The sequence below is a fragment of the Centruroides vittatus genome, unplaced genomic scaffold, assembly GCF_030686945.1.
Source record: "Centruroides vittatus isolate TY-2023 unplaced genomic scaffold, ASM3068694v2 contig_7, whole genome shotgun sequence".
Lineage (NCBI taxonomy): Eukaryota > Metazoa > Arthropoda > Arachnida > Scorpiones > Buthidae > Centruroides > Centruroides vittatus.
In genome coordinates this window covers 2,571,176-2,592,622 of record NW_027122442.1, presented here as the reverse complement: position 1 = coordinate 2,592,622, position 21,447 = coordinate 2,571,176, and the positions used below count along the sequence as shown (strand labels likewise).

The window sequence follows — 21,447 nt, the reverse complement described above, 5'->3', positions numbered from 1 at the left end:
GATTAACTGAATTTCACTGTGTTAATATTTTTGTTAGGCAAATAATGATTTCATTAGAATGAATTAATATTCTAAATGTGACTCAGTAAACATAATAAAGTACAGTGGTACTTTGTACTTTGATTTTAATTTCAAACATTCCAGAGTAGAGATTCAATCTGGAGCTTGAATAATGCATCTATATTCAAACTGTGCATGCAGTGCAAAAATGCTTCAGCTGCATAAATATTATGTTGTACACTCAATTGCACACTACACTCACTATGAAAGCATCTTTTGCATTTGCTTATGGTTTCTCAGTGCATTTTTTACTGTTTTTGGTTATACAGTAATACCTCGACTTATGCTACCCCAACTTACACGAACCCGGAGTTACGCGATTTTCAAATCTCGTCAATTCGTTTTTTTGTTTGAGCACCACTCAACTCTTGATTACTCACTCCCCCCACACTATTGTTCAGCTTACATGTTTGGACATGTTGCGCGGAATCAACACATAGCTACAATTTATTTTGTTATTTATTTCTGTTTGTTATATCTACAGAGACTTTAGAGACTCTACTATGTCATCCAAACGAAGAAGAACTGATTCTTCTGCATCAAACAAGAAAAGAAAAACTTTATCTTTGGAATGTAAAGTTAACATTATTAAAGACTTCGATACAAAAATGAAAATTTGTGAATTGGCAAAGAAGTTTGATCTGCCAGAATCGACGATCAGAACAATTATAAAAGGTAAAGAAAAAATTCTCGAAGCTGTGAAAACTTGACAGAAGGCCTCAGTTCAATTGAAAAGGGGTTACAAATTTTAGAAAATATAGACTCCAACAAAGAGTGCATTTCTTCTACAAAAACGAGAAATAAAAAATTATTAGCATGCTAAGAGGAAATTTTGCGGGAGAAGAAAAATCTTTGAGCTGTCAGACGAATTTGTTAGATTTTATGAAGCCTTCTACATCAAAATAACTTCGGTTTATGATTTTAATAATATAATTTGTTATACATATGTATTATCTAAGATTTTATTAAACATTTTTTTCTAAATTATCGTTTTCTTTAGTCTCTGGCCCCAATTAAAAATAATTTGTATGTATTTATATGCGAAATTATACCCTGACTTACACAATTATCGCTCGGTCCCACCTATTGCGTAAGTTTGGGGTAAAACTGTGTGTATGTGTATATATGGTGCCCATCCCCCATGCTGACATGACTTGGTCAAGTCTGATGTCGTGTGCAGGCGGAAAAAAGATGAACCATTAGAGTTAGAGAAAAAAAGAAGCAACGACGTAGCACGAACGATGTATCTGCTTCAAGACAATTAATATCCATTTAATAATTAGTATCAAGATGATTTGTTTAGTGTTCTTTGTTTTGTAATGTTTTCTGTATCATATTAAAATGTACGTCATTATGTGTCATAAGAAGCTCTTCGTATTCTTTCTTAAACTGCATTCTGCATATGCTTCTTAACACCCAGCCCAGCCATTATAGACACCACATATAATATATATATATCTTACCTATTAGCCATGGCATCCAAGAAGAGTGGAAGCAATAAAGCTTAAGAGAAGAGGAGGAAGGTAGTATCAACAATTGAAATGAAAAAAAATTTGCTATAGAATAGCAAATTTTTTTTTCCAGGATTTAGTGAATTTGTTATATAGAAGTTTGACTGTATTTCAGAATTTCTTGTATGTTTTGTTTATATTTATTGTATCTATCATTGACATGACTCTTACGTCGGCAATGCACTAGTCAGGACTGACACTACTGTGACCATTACATTAGTATGCAAGTCCCATGCAAGCGGTCACATATGTGAATGGTTGGATTCAGGATGGAAGAATGAGTTGAGACAGCATACAGGAAATAAAGAACTCCAGTACACATTTAAACATCAAATAACAACTATTTATTTGTTTAAAGTTAGCACTATTATACAAGGCATAGAATTAGTGGAAGTGTCTATTCCTACAAACATGCTGCCAAACTGAGTGTGTGTGTTTAGAATTTCGGACGTGAGTTGATAACTACCTGGATGGTTAGTTGTGATGATTATGACATCTCAAGAAGAGAAGGCTTGGTCCAGGTCAAGAAGGGTCTTGTTTCATTGGTAATGTTCAGGTACTTGGTTGTCAAAGGGAGTGATGAAAGTTCAGTGGAAAAATTGACGGGATTTCAGGAAGAGCAGTCATCAATTACAGCAATGAGGTTAACACACACAATTTTAGGCAGGCGAACTCTGCTGTCATCTGTCCTCTTGCCTTTTATTCAGGGTCCTTCTCCTGCTGTTCTAATGACCTCTTTTGGTAACATTGATGGTTGCTCCAATCTGCGATATTTCCCCCCCCCCCATTTTCCTCAATGAGTATATTTTCGGAAGATGTGTCACTCATGGAAGAAGCACTGTCCATGGGAAAATTTTGTGAAGTTCCTTGACTGCATTTGTGAGATTGAATACTTTTCCCCTTTATTTTTTTGACTGAAAAAAATAAGATTGAAATCGTCAAATTTATGCTAGCCCTAGTTCTCGCATCCATAAAGATTTTAAGAGGGGATTGATTTCTGTTGGACATCTTGTGAGAGCCGGACAGAAATTGATTTTGTGATCTGAATGTTGGCAATCAAATGAGATAATAAAGATCTTAGCTTTCAGAAAAAGAATAAAGTAAGATTTTGTTTGAACAAAGAAAGTTTTTTTTATATGAAACGAAAAACAAAAGATGAATTGTGTGAAAAAGACAAATCGAGGGAAATGTAGTTAGAGAGGAATTGTGTTTAGTTGCAAAGTTGACCCCTCTCATGTCCTCCGTAAGGTTTCGAATTGTCACCAGGTGATGAGGGGAGGCCAATCAAAAGGCAGAAACATAAAGATGTGGGATTCAAGGATGCAACGTTTTTGGTTTGTAGTTTTCTCATCTCAAACTTTTGTGATTCCATAGAAGATCAACGGAAGATTTCCCGACATTGTTGGAATAAACTTCCCTCTTCTGTGCTGTGTTGCCCTGTTTAATCCAGAATCTCCCTCGAAGCCATGCCCCAGCTGGGACCATCAATCTTAAAGTTGTCCTCGTAAAACCAAAGAAAAATGACCAGAACATTTGGATTTGTTTCTTGCTCCTTGAGCTGTTAACCTGAAAACTTTTGTTAACCTGTTTATTAAAATATAATGGAAACCTGTCTTAGGGGGTCTTTTACACTCTCATACAATAGTCGTGACCTCTCGACTGTACTAATTAACACACCTAATTAACCAGCCTCACAATGGTGTCAGTGGAGTGGGATTTTTAAGTCCCAATATCCATCCCATTGACAAGCCTCACAGTCTGAAGAGGGGAAGGGGATTACAGAAACTTAGACAAACTTGGACAGGAGGGGGATTAAAAATTTTAAACAAAATGCAGATGTAATTTATTGCTAGCACCTATAATCTATTATAATTGTATTTAAACATTTTATTTATCAATATAAATAACTTTGTGGTATTCCAGAAAATTATACTGAAATTTGAATTCAAAAAAATTAAAATTTTTTTCAGTACTTTGAGATATAAATCCATTTATAAAGCATTCTTGTTGAAACTTATATTAGCATTGAAATTTAAATATAAACTCTAATTTAAAATGTTAATTTCTAGGTTCGCATTGAAAAAGACCAAACAGAACCTTTTCATGCTCATATTCAAGAGATGGATTCTAATCAAGGTCCAGTCACTGTTTTTGTAGAAGAACTTGGTGAAAAGTAAGAACTAATTTTTTAATACTGAAGTATTGAAAAATAAACAAACTAGTAAAATTGAGTTGCTGCTACTTTCTATTAATTATTGTATGTTTTTTTTTTGGAGTTAAATATATAGTAAATATATAAATTGTTGATATTTAGTAACTGATAAATCTGAACTTGGTTTATCAGTTTTGTTTAGCATGTTACAACAAAATATTCAAAGTTAAATGCATAGCTTTTGCAGTCATAAAATAGCAGAATAGTTTATCCGAAATGTATCCCATTTTGGCTAAATGAGTGATTACCATATTGTGTGACCCCAAAATAAGGACATCTTCAACCAACCTCAAATTTTTTTGAACCTTTGCTAGACAATGATAAACATTTTTTTTCTGATTTTGTAATTATTTTTCAATATGTTATATTGCAATGAATAAAATTTTATTTCTACATACATGGTAAGCTGATTTAAGCAAGCAATTATTTTCATAAATCTGGAAGGCTAAACAAAGAATATTACTAAATTTGAATTTATAAATTTCAGAAATTTAAAAATGATGATTTATTTTTTGTTTTTGTGAGAAATAACATTTTACAGACACAAAATTTGATGGTAATATTTCATTATTAAGTTAAATTTATTAATATTAATCAAGCAAATAATTTTTTTATGTAGATGTACCGTACCATATGAAAATTTGGAAGCCCTTCCAATTCCAGCATATAAAGGTATGCAAGTAAGAAATAACTAAATTATTTTGAAAATGATAATTTACCTTATATTTTATTCATAATTGGGCTGCAGTTTGAAAACATTGTAGATAGACAACAGTGGGAATTTATAGGTCTGTCTGTTGTTTGTCTATCCTTTATTAATCTCAAATGGTGTTACACCAAGGCTCCACTAGCATAAAAACCCTTGCCATAATTACTTTTAATCATGTGGCCATGATATTTTACACTGAAATAGGGCATAAAACAAGTTGAACATTGTCCAACTTTCAACACAAATATGTCCATAAAACTGTATCAATCAGAAGTGGAATTTTACATAAATATGAACATTGTGGAAAAATTGGTAGGAAATGAGCTTTTATGCATGCTCTCTTATGGCTACTTCAAAAAGGCACAGAATAGATCTGGAAAGATCTATCAAAAACATTCAAAGTATCCATGACGAGGCATCCTGATTATAAGAATTGATGCCTAAAACAACTGATATGGATGGCCGTAGGAAAATTCTTTAATTTTGGTGAGTATGTAATAAAGCTAAGCATAACATGCTAAGTGTAATATTTTATCAGGCAGTATAGTATCTTAATAATATAATGATGAAAGGTTAATATATGAAAGTAAAGATATTATTTTTACTATATTTGTAATTATAGTAAAGTCGAAGAATATAACCATTATTTTTAAAGATGTATCACATGGATAATATAAAATTGTATAAAAACAGTTTTTACTTATAATAATAATTTTCCCATTTAACTTCATAAGAATCTGGGTTTAATCACTTGGGATATTTCAGATAATTTTTTTCTTTACAATATTGTAAATTTTAATTCATTAATATCCAATGTGCATTTTGCATATTGGATATTAACTTTTATCCATTTTAACATTTTGAATAATCTGGATTTATTACTTACTCATAATAATAATAATCCTGATCTTTAAAATGAAATTCATACATAAGTGTATTGTAATAACCTAAGGAACTTCTAATACAAAAGAGAGGACTCATCCAAAAATGATGTTTGAGTTTCTTTCATTTCTTGAGTGGAGAAAGTAAAAAAAATGTCCTGCAAAAAGCTGAAACATCATGTTAGCTTGTATCTGATCCATTTAAAATGTTTTGAGCACACTGACAGTTATGAACAATCAAAGCTACAATGCTTTATTTTGATCAGTTTATACACAAAGAAGTGTTTACTTTCAACAATTGTGCAGTACCATTGCCGTAAAAACTTTGATAGTGGAAGTTGGATCCCCATTACAATCCAAACACAAATAGGTGACATGATTAAAATTAATCATGGCAAAGGTTTTTATACTAATGGAGTCTTTGCCTTAGATGAAAGTCGAGCCCAGATGTGGAAAGCTTAAGAGCAGGAGGTCCTTATTAACTGTACATGGACTTCCTGTTTAGACCAGAAGTCATGTTTCAAAAATTTTCCCCTGAAAGGAGTTAGATGACAGGCATGTCTGTTGTTATCAGGAAAAGTGTGATGTACAGGAGCAAGACATGACTAATTTGAGATTGAGAGGATACATTTTAAATTAAATAAATTAAAAAATTTCAGCCTGGCATTGTGAAGATATCACAATTTTTGTTTATTATTGTTATAGTATTACCTTGGCAAGGTATTGGATCAAAACCATATAGAATGTTGGGAGAACATTTAAGATCATCATTTCAAGGTAAGTTGAAATTTCAAAACTCGTGAAATAAGATCAGTGTGTTTAGTTTTGCTTATTACAATAATCATTTACTGCGATGGAGCTTAAAATACAAACAGTTGTTTGAGTAGTTTTGAGCAGACAACAGCAAGTCTTCATTTAATTTTGTCAATAGGTTCTTAGAAGCTGTGACATTAAGTGAAAATGTATAACAAAACTAATTTTACCACAGGTTAGTTGATGTAATCAAGATATAATTTGGTTAATAATATTCTACTTTGATTGTTTGCAAGTTTCAGCATATCCTGTTAAACTTCAACAACTTCAATCATTTTGTAATGTCGATGTGTACATCATACTGTCATGGCAATTTTGTAAAGTTTTTCTGTTATGTAATAAAAGACTAGTGGTGCTGGTGTCAACCTCTCTGAGCTATTGTGAATTCACTGAACTGCGTGTGACATCGGAATGTCCAAGTCACTCCAAAGTGTGAGTGGGAGCATTTGGCACAGAGACAAACTCCACAGTTACAAATTGTAACCTGGTTTATTATAACCAAAAGAATAAGCTTACAGCTACAACAGTTGACAGTAGACAAAGTCAGGTCTTCTAATTTGTTTCTTCCCTCAAAGGGTGAATCCCACTAGAACTGTTCTTTCAGATCCCTTTCAGAAGGTTGCTGGCCCTGGGGCATTGTAAGGAGAAAGTCTGTAACAAGGTTGAGGTGCAATCCAGTTCAGTACCGAGATGTAAAGGTGATTTCTTTTTCAGCGTATGGTGCCACACAATAGGAAGACGGGGAGCAGCTCTCTGCGTCCTTGAAAATGCCCATTTTATAAGTTTTCCCCAGACCAAGCATTCCAATAGGTTGATGCTGACTCTCCAATTGGTTCTCTCTCATTACAAAATGAAACAAGATCAGAACCCAGATTGCAAGATGAGTCAACACCGACTGACAATTCGATCCCTATCAAAGACGTTTGATCTTAGGACTTACATTCATCTATGGTTTTAACCTGAGACCCTCTTTTCTAACAATTTCATCAAACATGTCCTTATATGGGCACAAAGTTTATACCCTTTTCTTAAATGGTTTTATAAAAAACTTTTCTACCAAAAAAAATTTTTTTTTATTTTTAGTGTGGTTCCAGCCCACTTCTGGAGCCCACACTATTAGTCACAGTGATCTTGTTTTACTCTCTCCTTTCTAGAATTGAACTTAGGTTTGCACAAAAGATTACACAATTTGTCTGTTTTTGTTCACGTAATCAGTTCTACAGGTTTACCCAGTTATACCACAATCTCCAAGAAGCTTAACAAGACTAACATTTTCTTCCTCATAAATCAATTTTACTGTTTATAAAGACAATTTGATGATAATAATTGTAAATGATTACAAATGTACTTGTATCTTTTCTCAATAATAATGTAATGAAGTAAATTAAGTGAGGTCTTGTGTTTGTAGAAGTGGTGTTAATAAGAAAAACACACCTTTAAAAATCCAGCAAATAAATTTACTAATAAAACGTTTTTGATCAGTTTAAACAATCAAAAACGTTTCTTAGTTACAATAAAATAGAATGTGAAAATAGATCGTAAATTTAAAAATAAACGATAACCAGAATTCTAAAATAAATACATAAATAAATGAAATCGTAGTTGCAAATAATAAAATAACTACAGAAATAAAATAAACAATAAAAAGTAAAAATAGACGAATAAACGTTTTTTAATATTAACTTTCATAAAAAGACTGCCATGTGGTAGCCAAGCTGTCAGTGTGTCTATGGTTGATGCAACCAGTTTTTTTTTTTTTTTGGTGCTTTAAAAATTTCAAATCTTTTCAGATATCTCATAGTATTTATATTTGATGTTGGTTTGATGATCAATGCCTGTTCCCATTGCACCTGAATGTTTTGATGATGTGCGTAAGCTGCCAGTGTCGTGTTATCGAGATTCTTATCAATTGTATACTTATGTTCTTTGAGCCATTGCTGTAAGTTGCATGTAGTGGCACCCACGTAGACCAGTTTTGATTTGAAACATTGGTCAATTAATGGTATGGAATAAATCCCTGTGGCCAAATTATAATTATATAGTTTTTTTTTTTGTTGCTCCTTAAAATTCTGAATATCATTGGGTTGTCGATATACAACCTTGATTATTAGCTCTGGCCACTTTCTTATGTATTTCTCTTAAAAAAGGGATATAATTTAAAACCATTCTGTTTCTGGACCCCTGATGCATTCTGAGGTTTTGCTGTTTGAAAAGTTGCAATGAACTTTTGAATCATTTATATTGGATAGCCCTGTTGTTCTGCGATCTTTGAGAGAATTCAGTTCTGTTACGGTGTCACTTATGCTGGTACAATGTGTATATGCCCTTCTTATCAAGGACCTAAAGGCTGCCAATCTGATGTGGAGAGGATCCACAGAGTTATGTGGAATTAAAATGGGTTGACAACAATTTTTTCCTGTATTCCTTGGTCCAAATTTTACCATATTTGCAAAAAAATGGAAATGTCCAAAAAGTTTACCATTGTTTTGTGAGATTATAGAAAATACTAATGAGTCGACATAGAGAATTTTAGTGATTTCTTTGATGGGACAAATTGATAACAAGCATGCTTGATAGAGCAGATGCTTAGAAGAGGGAATACGTTTATCTCAGTAGGGACTAGACAAAGACAACTATCCAAATTAACAAGATAACGCTTTAATTTTTCCTTGGAACATACAATACATCCAGGGAAACACACAGGAATGTACGGAGCCCAACAATCCAATCTACTGAATAGTGTTAACACATAATTCTTCCGACAAATAATATGCTACAGAATTCCCATAACACGTAGACATAAAACATACCAACAATGAGTTTAAAGTGTACCTCTTTTTCTTCTCATCAGACAGGAAACAGTTCGAAAAACAAAATCTTCCCGCTGACCTGGTTGCACAGTCTTTACTTTCTGGCTTCCCGATTATTTCCACATGCACTTTCACACACCACCACTACTTCGCTTCTCCTCCTTCCTCCTCTCTCCACTTCCATCCTATCTTCTCCCCGAGACACACCCTCCAATAAATCTCTTACCCTTGGTTACATACCTGACTTAAACAACTCCTCTCCACCGAGTGAGACCCACCACATGGCGAAGGAAGGGCAGGAAAAGACATAAGGCACAGTTTTACTCTTCTGGTCTAATTGTAGGAATAATCCTTAAGGGCTATCATTGATCACTTTTAAAAATTGCTGCAGGTGTAGTGGTATTAATATGAAAGAAATTCAAAGATAATCTGAATCTCTACAGTTATGTTAGATTATAGTTGAAATGTCTTCTGTATATCCAAATGGACTTATTCAGTTAGCTTCTCCTAGTCCTGATGATTTTAATATCTTGATTTTGTTCTACAACATATGAATGTTCTTAACCAGGACTTACTGCACAGTGAAACTATAATCTTTTTTACTCATGTCCCTAACATGCTCTTTAACTCTATTGATTATTTCTCTGTGCTATTGTAATGTCTTCCATGATGTCAACTTTTTTTATTTTTACAGGTACAGTAACAGCAACAGCATAAAACTTTAAAATCAAATGCACAACAAAATCCTAAAACTCTAGCTAAGTTTTGAACAAGATTGATCAATCAACTAGCTTTTATTACATATAGGATTAGTTTCCCATTACTTCAGGCATAATACAATATTTATATAAAAATTGTTAGTTGTAACATACAAGTTTCTTACATTTTCTAACCGTTAAACTTAAAAATTAAGGCTATATTAGCCTTATTTTTAAAAGTTAACTAATTTAATCTAAATTTAGTTATTAACTATGTTATATTTCCATTTATAAACGGAAATATCTCATTATATATTAGAGTATTAACTAATAAACTAGCATCAAAATTTTAAACAAAGTGCAAATGTTTTTGCCTATGTCAAATGGGTATCATCAGGCAACAAACTGTTGAGAGAACACTGGTGATTGTTGAACATGTGTGTAGGGGAAGGGGTGTATGACTGAGACGAAAGATGAGGTTTTAGATTTCATATTAAGACTTCCAGGCCATGGGGGAAGGAGTCAACGTTGTGATAGTTTATGGCTGAGTTATGGCTGGGGGCCTTGTAAATTTTCACTTGTTCCAGATGTTTAAAGACAGTGTTTATATTTGTTATGTAAGAGCTGCATCTCGTGGAAATTACTCGGATTCTGGGTCGGATGCGTAGATGGCAAAACCTGGATTCACAGCCTTAGGAACAAAAACAGTATAAGATTTCTAGTATTGTGTTAGCTCTCAATTATTTTGACCAGTGTAGTGAAGATCCTTATTATCCGTCAAGATCTTTACGAATGTTCCGTCTTGAGTTGTTCCTTACGACTCGAGAGTGTCCGTTAGATGGTTCGAGGAAAGCTACACCTCCACACTCAACAAGTAGTTATATACAGTTTATTTACACTACAAATATTTACACAGTCTGTATAATGTTCAACAACATTACATACGCTACTGTAACAAAGCTGTGATGCCGCACGTCGGCTTGTCTGTCTGGGGAACTCAAGTCGCTTTTCCGGAGATGGCTCAACCGCGTGGCCGTCCGTCTCTACACTAACCTTTTTCCGGAGGACTTTCCAAGAGGAGAACGCTCTCTCTATACACCTCAAAGGCTTACCTAGTGTCAGAGATCACCACGTATCCAGTCTCTTGCCCTTTCTCCCCGTTTTGCTCGCCACCCTACCAATTTAAGGGATCCTGCTACTACCTCCTGCGACCAATCAGTTCCTTCCCTTTCTTAGAGCTTTCAAAGACGTCCGCCCTATTTCCCGCCGAAGTAGCTTACATTTGCGTCCGTGCTTTATTTACATTTTTTTCCCAAGCCGGCCGGCACGTGGCCAACACATGACCCTTAAGCGGAGACGCTACTCCTTTGATCCTTCCGGCCGTTTATGGCCCCAGCTCCAGGTGGGACTAATTATCCTGTCGTGCGGCTTTTCGATTCAGGACGCTAAAAGCGACCTTTACAAGTGTGTTCTAATTTTGTAACTTTTTTGGATATGTATGGTTATGTTGACATTTCTACTAGAAAAATTTTTTAATAATCACAAACATTTTTAATGTAACATGGAAACATTAATGGCAATAAAAATTGATATATAAGTTTTAATTGAAACATTGGTTTTGAGATGCCTTTATTTGTTTTATTGATATCATCAGAGTTTTTCCTTATTAATTGAAAAGAAAATTAAACATTAATAGAAAAATGAAATGTACTTTGCTACAAAATTCTGATTTATCAAAAATGTTCATAGATTTTGATTTCTTTAAAATTCTGATCCAATTTAATGAGTTCTTTGTATTTATTAGGAAAATTGAAGAATAAACAAAAATTATCCAGAAAAGATAATACAAAGGTTAGTTAATTGTGCTTTATTCATATGAATATTTTCAATTATAGTTACACACATTTTTTCAGGAAGTTCCTGTAATTTTACCTTATTCTTATACTTCTACTTCGCACATTAAACTCTCAACAACACCGACATTTGCTTTACAGGGAACACCAACAACTGCTTACCGATTGTCTTCCAGTAGTACTCCTGTGGGGTTGGTTTAATTATATTTATGTATTTAAATTGCTTCAGTTATATTTAAGATGATCTATTTTTTTATTAATACTTTAATATTTAGCCATAGCTTCTCTATATAACATTAAATTTATACTTCAGAAATTATTGCCTTTCTCAAGAAGAAAATTCAATTTCTCCTAGATCATCAACAAAGTTTGTAAATGGAGCCACTGCTATAGTACCCGGAATATCAACATTACAATTGGTAAAAATTCTGTTTTAAGCACCATTAGTTTTTATATATTAATTACTTAATTTTGTATATTTTTATAGACTTCTTTATCAGATTCATCTATAACACCATTTTGGAATGGATCACCACCAACTTATTCACAAATACAAATACCTTGTATGTATATCATCTAAATTTATTTAAGTAAAAATAGAAATATTGCTTTTTAGAATCTTTAATTTCTTAGATTTACACAATTTCCATAAGTTCAGTATAAATATTTACAGTAAATTTTACAATTTACTAAAAAAAACTGCTTTCAGGAATAGATTATAGGTGATATTTGTAAAAAGTTCTTTTTTTCTGAGATTTGGACAAAAATACGTAAACCAGAATGGTTTCAATGTGCTGATTCCAATAATATAACCTTTCTTCATCTCATAAAGTTTAAGGCACAATTGCTAAAGAAATATCCTGCAGTATTAATATAATAGGCAATATTATACATAGAGTATTATTAAGTCAAAGTATGCAGGCATAAAAACAAAAGATAATTTTAAACAAATGGATTAATTCAATATCCATTATAATCAACTACTCAAACTGGGTATACTTAATAAACAAAACCAATTTCCAGCACAAAAAATGCTGCTATATACTTCTGAGATGTAGATTCCTTCCCCCTTGCATGGAAGTTATCTGCAATCTTTAATCTTACAACCCTTTCTTCATCCAAGTTATGCACAAATTTAAATCACTAGAAATCCTATTGTAAATTTGATGTAGGGACGATTCATATTATATAACTACATGATTACACTCTGACTTTGTTAACCCTCATGCTGGTGTTAGCTAACTTAGATTGCTGTGTGGAAGTGAGTGTGTTGATTAACAAATCAATAATAGTATAATAACAGTAACAGATCAATAATAGTTAAAAGTATGGTTTCCACCCTTGGGTGGAAGCCATGCTTTTTAATGCATTCAAGTTCGTCGTTGGTATTGGATGTCTCAGAGCAATGCGAGTAAGCCTTTGTAACTAGGGCTTGGATTGCGGCTAACTTAAAAGGCCAAGGGTCCTCTGAGTTAGCAGGTATAAAGAGGGGAATGTATGTGGGTTTTTGGTAAATCATCATGGTTATATTTCTATTTGTCATTTGAATCTTGATGTCCAAGTAATTAACTTGTGTGTAACTTTCCTGATTTAATTCTAGTGTTAGTCTGTAGTTGTTGTTAAAAATTTTTAACACTTTCCCTATATCACATTTAGTTCTCCATATAATCAAAATTGCATTTACATACTGGGTTAACTAACGATATTTGTTTAAAATATACTAAAGCCTGTTTTGACTTGTTCAATCGTCGAAATATTTAGATTGCCACAGAATGTGATGGTGATGATGATACAAAATAAAATTATTATTATTATTATTATACCTTAAAAAAATTTATTTAATTTTGTGTTGTAAATGATGCATCACCATCATTATCAAATGTCATTTTAAATGTTTAAAAAATTGGAATAGGGTGAGATTCGAATGATAGAATTGTTTGTATTCATTCCTGATGTGGGCCTTTAAATAATAGCTGAAAACATTTGAGCAGTAAGATTGTTATTTGTTTGCTGGAAATCACATTTAGGTGTTGGTTATTTTAAAAATCTTTCAAGCATTCTTCAGCATGGAGGTGTGAAATTTAGGGCGACAAGTACGAGGTCCAGCAAGAGGGATAGTACAAATAAATAACTAGATTTTACTCTCGTAACAAAGTAATTTATTTTCACTCTAAACAGGTTTTTTGGATCCCAAAACTACAAGTGATTTCTATACACACACGTTACAATCTATCCTAACAAACAAAAGATCTTTTCGTACAAAACTCGGGAATTAAAGTTAAATTCAAATTTGAATTACAAAGGTTATACAAACATAAGTTCGAGTCCTTATTTCTTTATTTTCTTCCCTTTATTCCGATCAGGAACCACCATGCAACTTGCAACTTGAAGTCAAAAAAACTTCTAAAATTAACGAACAAAACACTATTAGACGACATACAACACAATTAAAAATGATCTTCGGCGCCGACCTGTCTTTATAGGCTACGGCGTCTACAAAGCATTAAAAACTGTTAGTCTTCCACAATAGTATCCGTGTTATATAATTGCTTTTAGTTCAAAAGATCAATGAGCACGACAACTATACGTGGGCCGAAACTTACAAACTAATTCTTATGCTAATTATAACTAAGGAAAGAAGAGAAGATGGAAAATAGAAAAAGAAAAAAGGTAGAAATACCCGGAACTTTCCTGTTTTTTCAAAGACGTGGGTGAGATACTAGTTTGATGCTTTTCTTGGGATGTTGCTCCTCGTGTTATCTGTCGGCACTCCTTTCAATTTCTTTCACTAGCTTCCTTGGGGTGAACGTAACCTTCAATCGTCTAAAATTCGATCGGGTGGCTACCCTAATTCTGCCCTTATTCTTCGGAATTCGAGTCCAAGTCTCTTTTTCGAAACCTAGTGGTCTCCAATTGTCGTACTAGCTATCTGGTGCCTTCCTTCTCTCTGTCTATCCTCATTGAGAGTTCCGACCAAAAGTGTCTCTTCCCTTTGTTCATCGGCCCCAGGGCCTTGCCTCACCTTTTGTTTACGTACACCTTTCTTGGAATTGGTAATCCCACCCAAGGGATAATGAACCAGAAAGACAAAGCAAGAAAGTTCTAGAAGGAGATGAGACAAAGAATAGAAAAAAAAGATACTAAACTAAACTTATATTTACAACAAAAATATGTAGCATACAGCTACAGAAGACAGGAAGAAGAAATTAAACCACATTAAATGAATTGCAGTGCAGAATGGTTACCTCCACGAAATTTATCAAGGGCTTAATTCATCGACTACAATCACTGATCAGGAACAAAAGCAAAAACTAGGAGAAATATTTCAAAGCAGTTAACTATGTAAAACAATTTATTCCTGTCCATAGAGAAATAGCTAAGATTAGTAACTGAAAAATAGTGCATAAAAGAAACATATATATACATTACTAAGGAATTCCAAGGATTCCCAAAATATGCCAGGAATGTATTTTATTTCACTGACTGATAACTGAAATTGAAAGAAATTAGAATACATTGGAGGCCACTTAATATTTTCTAAATATGCAAAAAAAAAAAAAGAACACACAGAATCAATTAGAAAAGAACTTACAACATCCTTAGCAGCCTATACAAATAATCAAGTGCAAGTGCACCTAGAAGTGCAAATAACACATAATACGTGAGATAGCACACTTAAAATATCTTGAGAGAAGGAAGAGACAAAGCTAATAAATAAATAAATAATAAAAACAGCAGATCCCTCAATTACAAAGAATTCAGTGCATTGTCTGCATGAAAATTGTTGTAATTTATTATAATAATAAAATTTATTTGTATATATAAATTAGTATATAAAAGAAATTATATATATATATATATATATAAAATCTTATTGGCTTTGGGAATAGACTGTAACACATGCTTTCCAATTGGTTGTGGCCATGTATGTTCCATTTAATATGAATTCGTAAAGTTTATTTCATGCATTGTTATATATAGTTAATGTAAATCTAAAGTAATGGCTGAAAGGGATTAAAAATGTTTTTATCAAGCATTGCTTAAATTTAACATTTTACTGCTAGATTTTCTAGTTTGGTGAGCAAACTGATGATAAACACATTCAGTTGTTTTAGATTATTAATGTAAAGTTTTGCTGTATGTTTCCCATGTTTACAAATATATCTTCTTATTCTTTCTATGTTAGGTTAGTAAATTACAAGAAAAACAATAGTATGCTATGTAAAATTATTAAAATTTGCTATATAAAGATTGATTAGAAATTTTTCCAAATAGTTATATGTAAATATATTTTTTAATGAAAAATATTTATTTTCCTAAGCACCAGTTAAAGTAGTGCAGTATCCTAATACAAAGGTATGTATAAAAGTATTAAAAGAAATTTTTTTTTAATTACATTAGATTTAAACCTAATGCTTTCAGAATCAATGTGAAACAAATGACTTACCTGTAGAAGAATCAACCAACAGTAATAATCAAGTTAATTATGTTTCTACTACATACTTTCAACCTAATTCTAATCCTTCTGAAATTAATAAAAACCACTCTGAAATTAATCAGTGTAATCATTCTACAAGTCCATCTGACTGCTCGTTATCTTCTAATCAACCTTTTTTGCAGTCTTCTGAGCAAGTATTAACACCTGCTTCTCCTCCAACCCAACCTCTTCATTCTTCTATTTCTGCTGTAAGTCAACCTATAACAGTTTATCCTTGTCCTGTATATTCTGGTATGCTGTTTCCATACAGTGAATCTTTTTCTGTTAATCTTAATGCCTGGCGATCACAAGATCCTACTGGTAGTGACCTTCCATTAGCAGGTAATTAATTAAAAAAATATAGTGAATGGAATTGTTATAAATAATGCACCAATAATGTAGATGTATATTAATCTACTTTCTTTAAAAATGTCTAATGATTTCAACAGTCAAAAAATATTTAAAATTTATTGGGTTGCAATTTGAAAAAATTGTAGACCCTATAAATTTCCAATGCCCTTCCTTAATTTTGAGAATGCAATTAGATACAGTACAGTCTCATACAACGTGGGGGATTCGTTATACTTTATAGGAAATCGTGTTATCAAAACCTGCATCATCACACGATTTATGAAAGCTTAAACCTTGGCCTGTAAGTTGAAAAAAAAATGTATACCTCTGATCGACAAAATTCGAAGGTTATTGCTTGCTTTATTTGCGCGTTGTATGGGACTCTACTGTAGATGAAATTTGAGACTGGATATGAAAAGCTTGGGGCAGGAGGCCCCAATTATCTATACAAACTTTCAATTTGGACTGGAAGTTACATTATTTTAATTCAAAAATTTCTGAAAGGAGTTAGATGACCAGCATGACACTATTACCGACAGGAAAAGTATGATATACAGGGGCAAGACACTACTAATTTGAGATGGAGATCATCTATTTTATATTCAATAAATTTAAAAAATTGCAGCCCAGCATTGTGACAATGTCACAATAAATAATTCCACATTTGAAATTTAATTTATTCCTAATATTTGACATGTGTTATTAGCTAGTTTTTTTTCCTTTTCTAAATTTAATTTTATTATATTTGAGTGAAAGTTCTCTAGTGACTAGTTACTGAGAAGTATTTTGAATCTTGTAATCATCTTGAGTTATGCATTGGGATCTTCTATTTTATATCGACTTTGATTTCTTCCAAACTTCACAATATTCAGTAAAGTTTAATATTACTATTTAAAGTAATAGATTAAAATTACTCTTCAAATTAATTAAACAGAAATTCAACTATTTTGAGAATGGCTAGTACAATGTACAGCAGTGAAATTTGATCAGTTTGTTTGATGTATGAATGAGATTTCAATAGGATTTTTCTGGTCAGTTTCCACCTTTTGTCACTCTTGTTAGTTATGTGAAGAAAATTACATTACTGTTTTTGTTTTAATTGAACAAATGTCATTTTTAACATGCTTTTCATTATTCTGTAAAGTAGTAAAGCAAAACAGCAGAATTGTAATTTTTTTTTGGTATCTAAAAGTAATGAAAGTTAAAATGTTGGCTAAGAATGTTGTCAATAATCCCATTAATACATTATTAAAACTGATCAGATTTCATTATGGCATATTTTACATCTTCCAGCTTTATTAATGTTGCCTTCATTTTTACATTTATATAATCTTTGTCTGGTCTTTGGCATAGTGTGTTTCCTATTAGCAATAATGTTTAGGCTATGATCCTCATGTAATTCATTGAAAAAAATTGTGAAATAGGAACTGGTTTTCTTCACTTAGACATTTCTTGAAAATTTTGGTAATGAATTTAAAATGGTCTGTATTCATTTGATACTGGATATCTTCTGGGACTTGTTTATTCACATTATTACATATGCATTTTGAGTTGTTGATAAAAACTCAATATATATATATATACACACCATTTTTAGTGTTTCCTTTTTTTCAATCAACTTCATGTTATACAGCTTTAAGTAGGAACAACTTACTTGCAGCTTTTGTGTATAATGCATAGTCTGCCCTATGTTTGTTTAGCAATTATTTTGTTCCAAATGTACAAGATTTTGTCATTTAATATGTAAACTGATCGGTGTACAAGTGATGAAATCACATTTTCATCCTTTTGTCTGGATTATCTGGTATCTCTAGAGACGTATTTAATGATAATATATACATAGTGTTTGTGTGTGTTTTCCCTGATTAAACATTCCATGCAAAATTTCCAAACAAGTATAATTGTTAATGCAGCATCTGTACCACTAGCTTGGCAACTATGATGCCATGTTGGTTGATATGTGACTGGTTAGAAGATAGTTTCTGCTAATTCAATCCTATAACTCAATTGCATTCCAACAATATTTTAAATTATATTATTTAAGTTAGTATTTATTCACAATTTGAAAATTATATTTCTAAAATTTAGGTTGTTTGCTCAAAACTGTCACTTTATTAATAAAATGTAAATTTGTTTTCTAGACCTTCCAACTGTGCGTTTTTCTATAACCTTGGATGTGATGTAAGTATAATTTAGATAGATTATTTATTTTATGAATTGAATTTTTCTGGATGTTAACATAGTATTTTATTGTATAAGTACTCTAAAATATTTTTACACTTTAGTATTTTCGAATGACATCAATGATGCATGTAACAACTCCATCACCTTATCCTGCTTGGACACCATGTAATAGTAGCATTGGTTATGCTATTGGTACCCCTTGTCCTTCAGTTCCTGTACCTATGTCAGAATGTTATGATCAAAGAAGAGAAGATATTACTCAAAGAAATTTTAATGGTATATTGTGTTTGATAATGTGTTAAAAGTGGAGACTGAGTCTTTGCTACAGTTTAAAGTATTGGGTTGATGCAAAAGTTTCTGTAACTTTTATTCTCTTAATAATTCAAGTACAAGCACTTCAAGTAATTCACATCATGGGAGATCAATTAAAAAATATATATATTAAATATATTTTAATCAATCATTATATATATATATATAATCTCCTGTGACATAAAAATAAACTATCTCTTTCAAAAAGGAAAATAAGAATGGGGATAAAGTGTTAGACTAAATGATTAACACATCAGTGTTGAGGCATTACAGGCAATGATTTGTAAAAATTCACATGTACTCGCAAGTACTTTCAACAGCTTACAGCTGTCATCTTCAGGCAAAAATCGAATACTATAAATTTTTGAACAATTAGCTTTTTAACGGACTATTTAAAATTACGTAAGGTGTAGATGGAATTCAGAATACTTATTAAAATTGCAATAATTATGATATTTGTAGAAACATGCTGTGATGACGTAATAACCCCAAAATACTTAAAACACAAATAATGGTGCCATGTTTGGCTGCAGTATAACTGAGAATGGAAAATTATAACATAGATTGTTTAAATAATGATATTAGAAATCCTGTAGCTGTGGTGGATGTCTGTGCATTGCACAGTGTTAAAGTAGATATGTAAAGGTTCTCCCATATGAATACCTCTCTTCTATTGTCGCAATGTTTGAGCAATTTGGTATGGCCCTAGAGCAGTAGATAATCCTGATTTAGCACTTTTTTAGCTAATTCCATTGTTGGTCTGCTGTTTTTAATATCTTCCTGGCATTCAAAGATGTGGGAGCATAGCATTCTGGTGGTTGCTTCTATGTAGATAATTTCTTCCCCTGATAATGCATGTTTTAATGGAATCTCGTAAACTCCCGATTTCTCATTCAACATGAAAGAGTCTCTATCATTGCACAATACTCTTCTTAATGTTGGTTGAGGGACTATAGGCAAAATAAAACCATGTTTTCTAAATATACATGTTATGAAGTACTGAAAACTTTTAACTACTTTATTACTAAATGACAAACTTTTTCTTATAATTAGTATTATTACTTTATTTATATTATTATAATTAATTATTAACTGCAAGTAAACAGCACATCTGAGAACCTTGCAGGGTACCAGAGAGATTTTATAAAATGTAAAGCAGAATTCCTCAAAATGTAGCCCAAATAATTTTTTAAGTGGCCCAAAAGGTAGTAAGTTGTCCAAATCTAGTAACCTAGAACTCTACAAATATCTCAATCTACTTGTAGCCCAATCTTGCAATCCCAAAAACCAGCTGTACTTTATGAGATAAGAGAGAAAGGGAAGTCCATGTGACATCCAAAAATGCGTTACTGTAAAAGCAAAGCCACATTGACCAGATTAGAGGAGTTGTTGGTCCATTGTTCGTTTAGATCAAAGTGCCTCCATACTATAAAAGAACGAGTTGTCTGAACTGTGATATGTCTCTGTTAATTTTCACTTTAAATTTTAAAGTAGCCATATTTTGAACTAACCAAATTTCTTAACACTTAAATCTCTATACCTGCTGCCAGGACAAAAATACAGTATGAACTAACAAGACTTCAAATTTTCCAAATTCAAACTAATGATTTCCTGTATAACAGTTTTTTTTGTATATTACATTCTCATTAGGGAGGATAAGTAGGGGAGTAGATTTGTGTCTGATCTCCTGAAAAATTTCTCTGCTTACTACCTGTTTCAATTACTTATATAATCTTTTTGAAATTTAAATTATTTAAGCTTATTATTTAAACTTGTAGTTAAATATTTATATTAAATCTTTTCAGGATCCGTGAATACACAGATGCTTTCCCCTCAGCCAGTCATTGTTGGCAGTCCACCTTCTGTGTCAGCTCATGCCATTTTTTATTCATCTTTACCAACAGTCAGTACACCACAAACTGTAATCTCGTCACCTTCATACGTTGCTAGTTCATTACCATAAATAAATTTATGGTAATGAGCTATTTATTTATTTATGTAGTTTGAGATCAATAAATGTAAAGAAATTGAACACACTGCTGTCCTTCAAAATGTGTGTTAAAATCTTTTCATACAGAGATTTTACAACTTTATTGTAGAAAAATTTTATATTTCTTACATGCATCATATACTAACAGTATTCATTTGTCCAATTTTTTATCAACATTAATAACAATATAGTATTTTAAGTTTTCTAATAAATTTGAATTTCAGTATTACTAAATTCTAATATAATATGCCTTTTTCTAATATTTAGTATTTAAATATTTATTTAGATATTTTTGAATTTGTTAGATACCAATTTTCATAACTGAAAATATGAAATTAAATTATTTTGACTATCACAAAGGAATTGTGATAAAATGTTTTATTGAAATTGTAACTAACATCTTAAATATTAAGAGACATTAATAAAGCCAATTATTTTGTATTTAGTTTGTTTTTTCAATTTATCTATATAGTTGTAAAAAAATACTATATGTAATAATCTATGTTAATCTATTTGCTTGAATATTCAATGTGAATTAAATCACTAACTATAAAGCAACCATCTTAAGTGTAGCAATAGTATTTGT

The 21,447-nt window shown here is 31.8% G+C and overlaps 1 protein-coding gene across 1 annotated transcript in view; it reads left to right on the top strand.

The window, feature by feature from the left end:
• LOC136980496 (OTU domain-containing protein 4-like) overlaps nt 1–21,184 on the top strand; it is an 89,477-nt gene extending 68,293 nt beyond the window's left edge. Inside the window, 13 exon segments of the mRNA XM_067276626.1 lie at nt 3,641–3,744; nt 4,403–4,455; nt 6,079–6,150; nt 11,499–11,545; nt 11,608–11,738; nt 11,861–11,966; nt 12,035–12,110; nt 15,869–15,903; nt 15,970–16,366; nt 18,517–18,528; nt 18,531–18,556; nt 18,661–18,835; nt 20,677–21,184. Coding sequence (XP_067132727.1) covers nt 3,641–3,744; nt 4,403–4,455; nt 6,079–6,150; nt 11,499–11,545; nt 11,608–11,738; nt 11,861–11,966; nt 12,035–12,110; nt 15,869–15,903; nt 15,970–16,366; nt 18,517–18,528; nt 18,531–18,556; nt 18,661–18,835; nt 20,677–20,834 — 1,392 coding nt within the window. The 3' untranslated portion in view covers nt 20,835–21,184.
• Nucleotides 21,185–21,447: the final 263 nt, after the last annotated feature.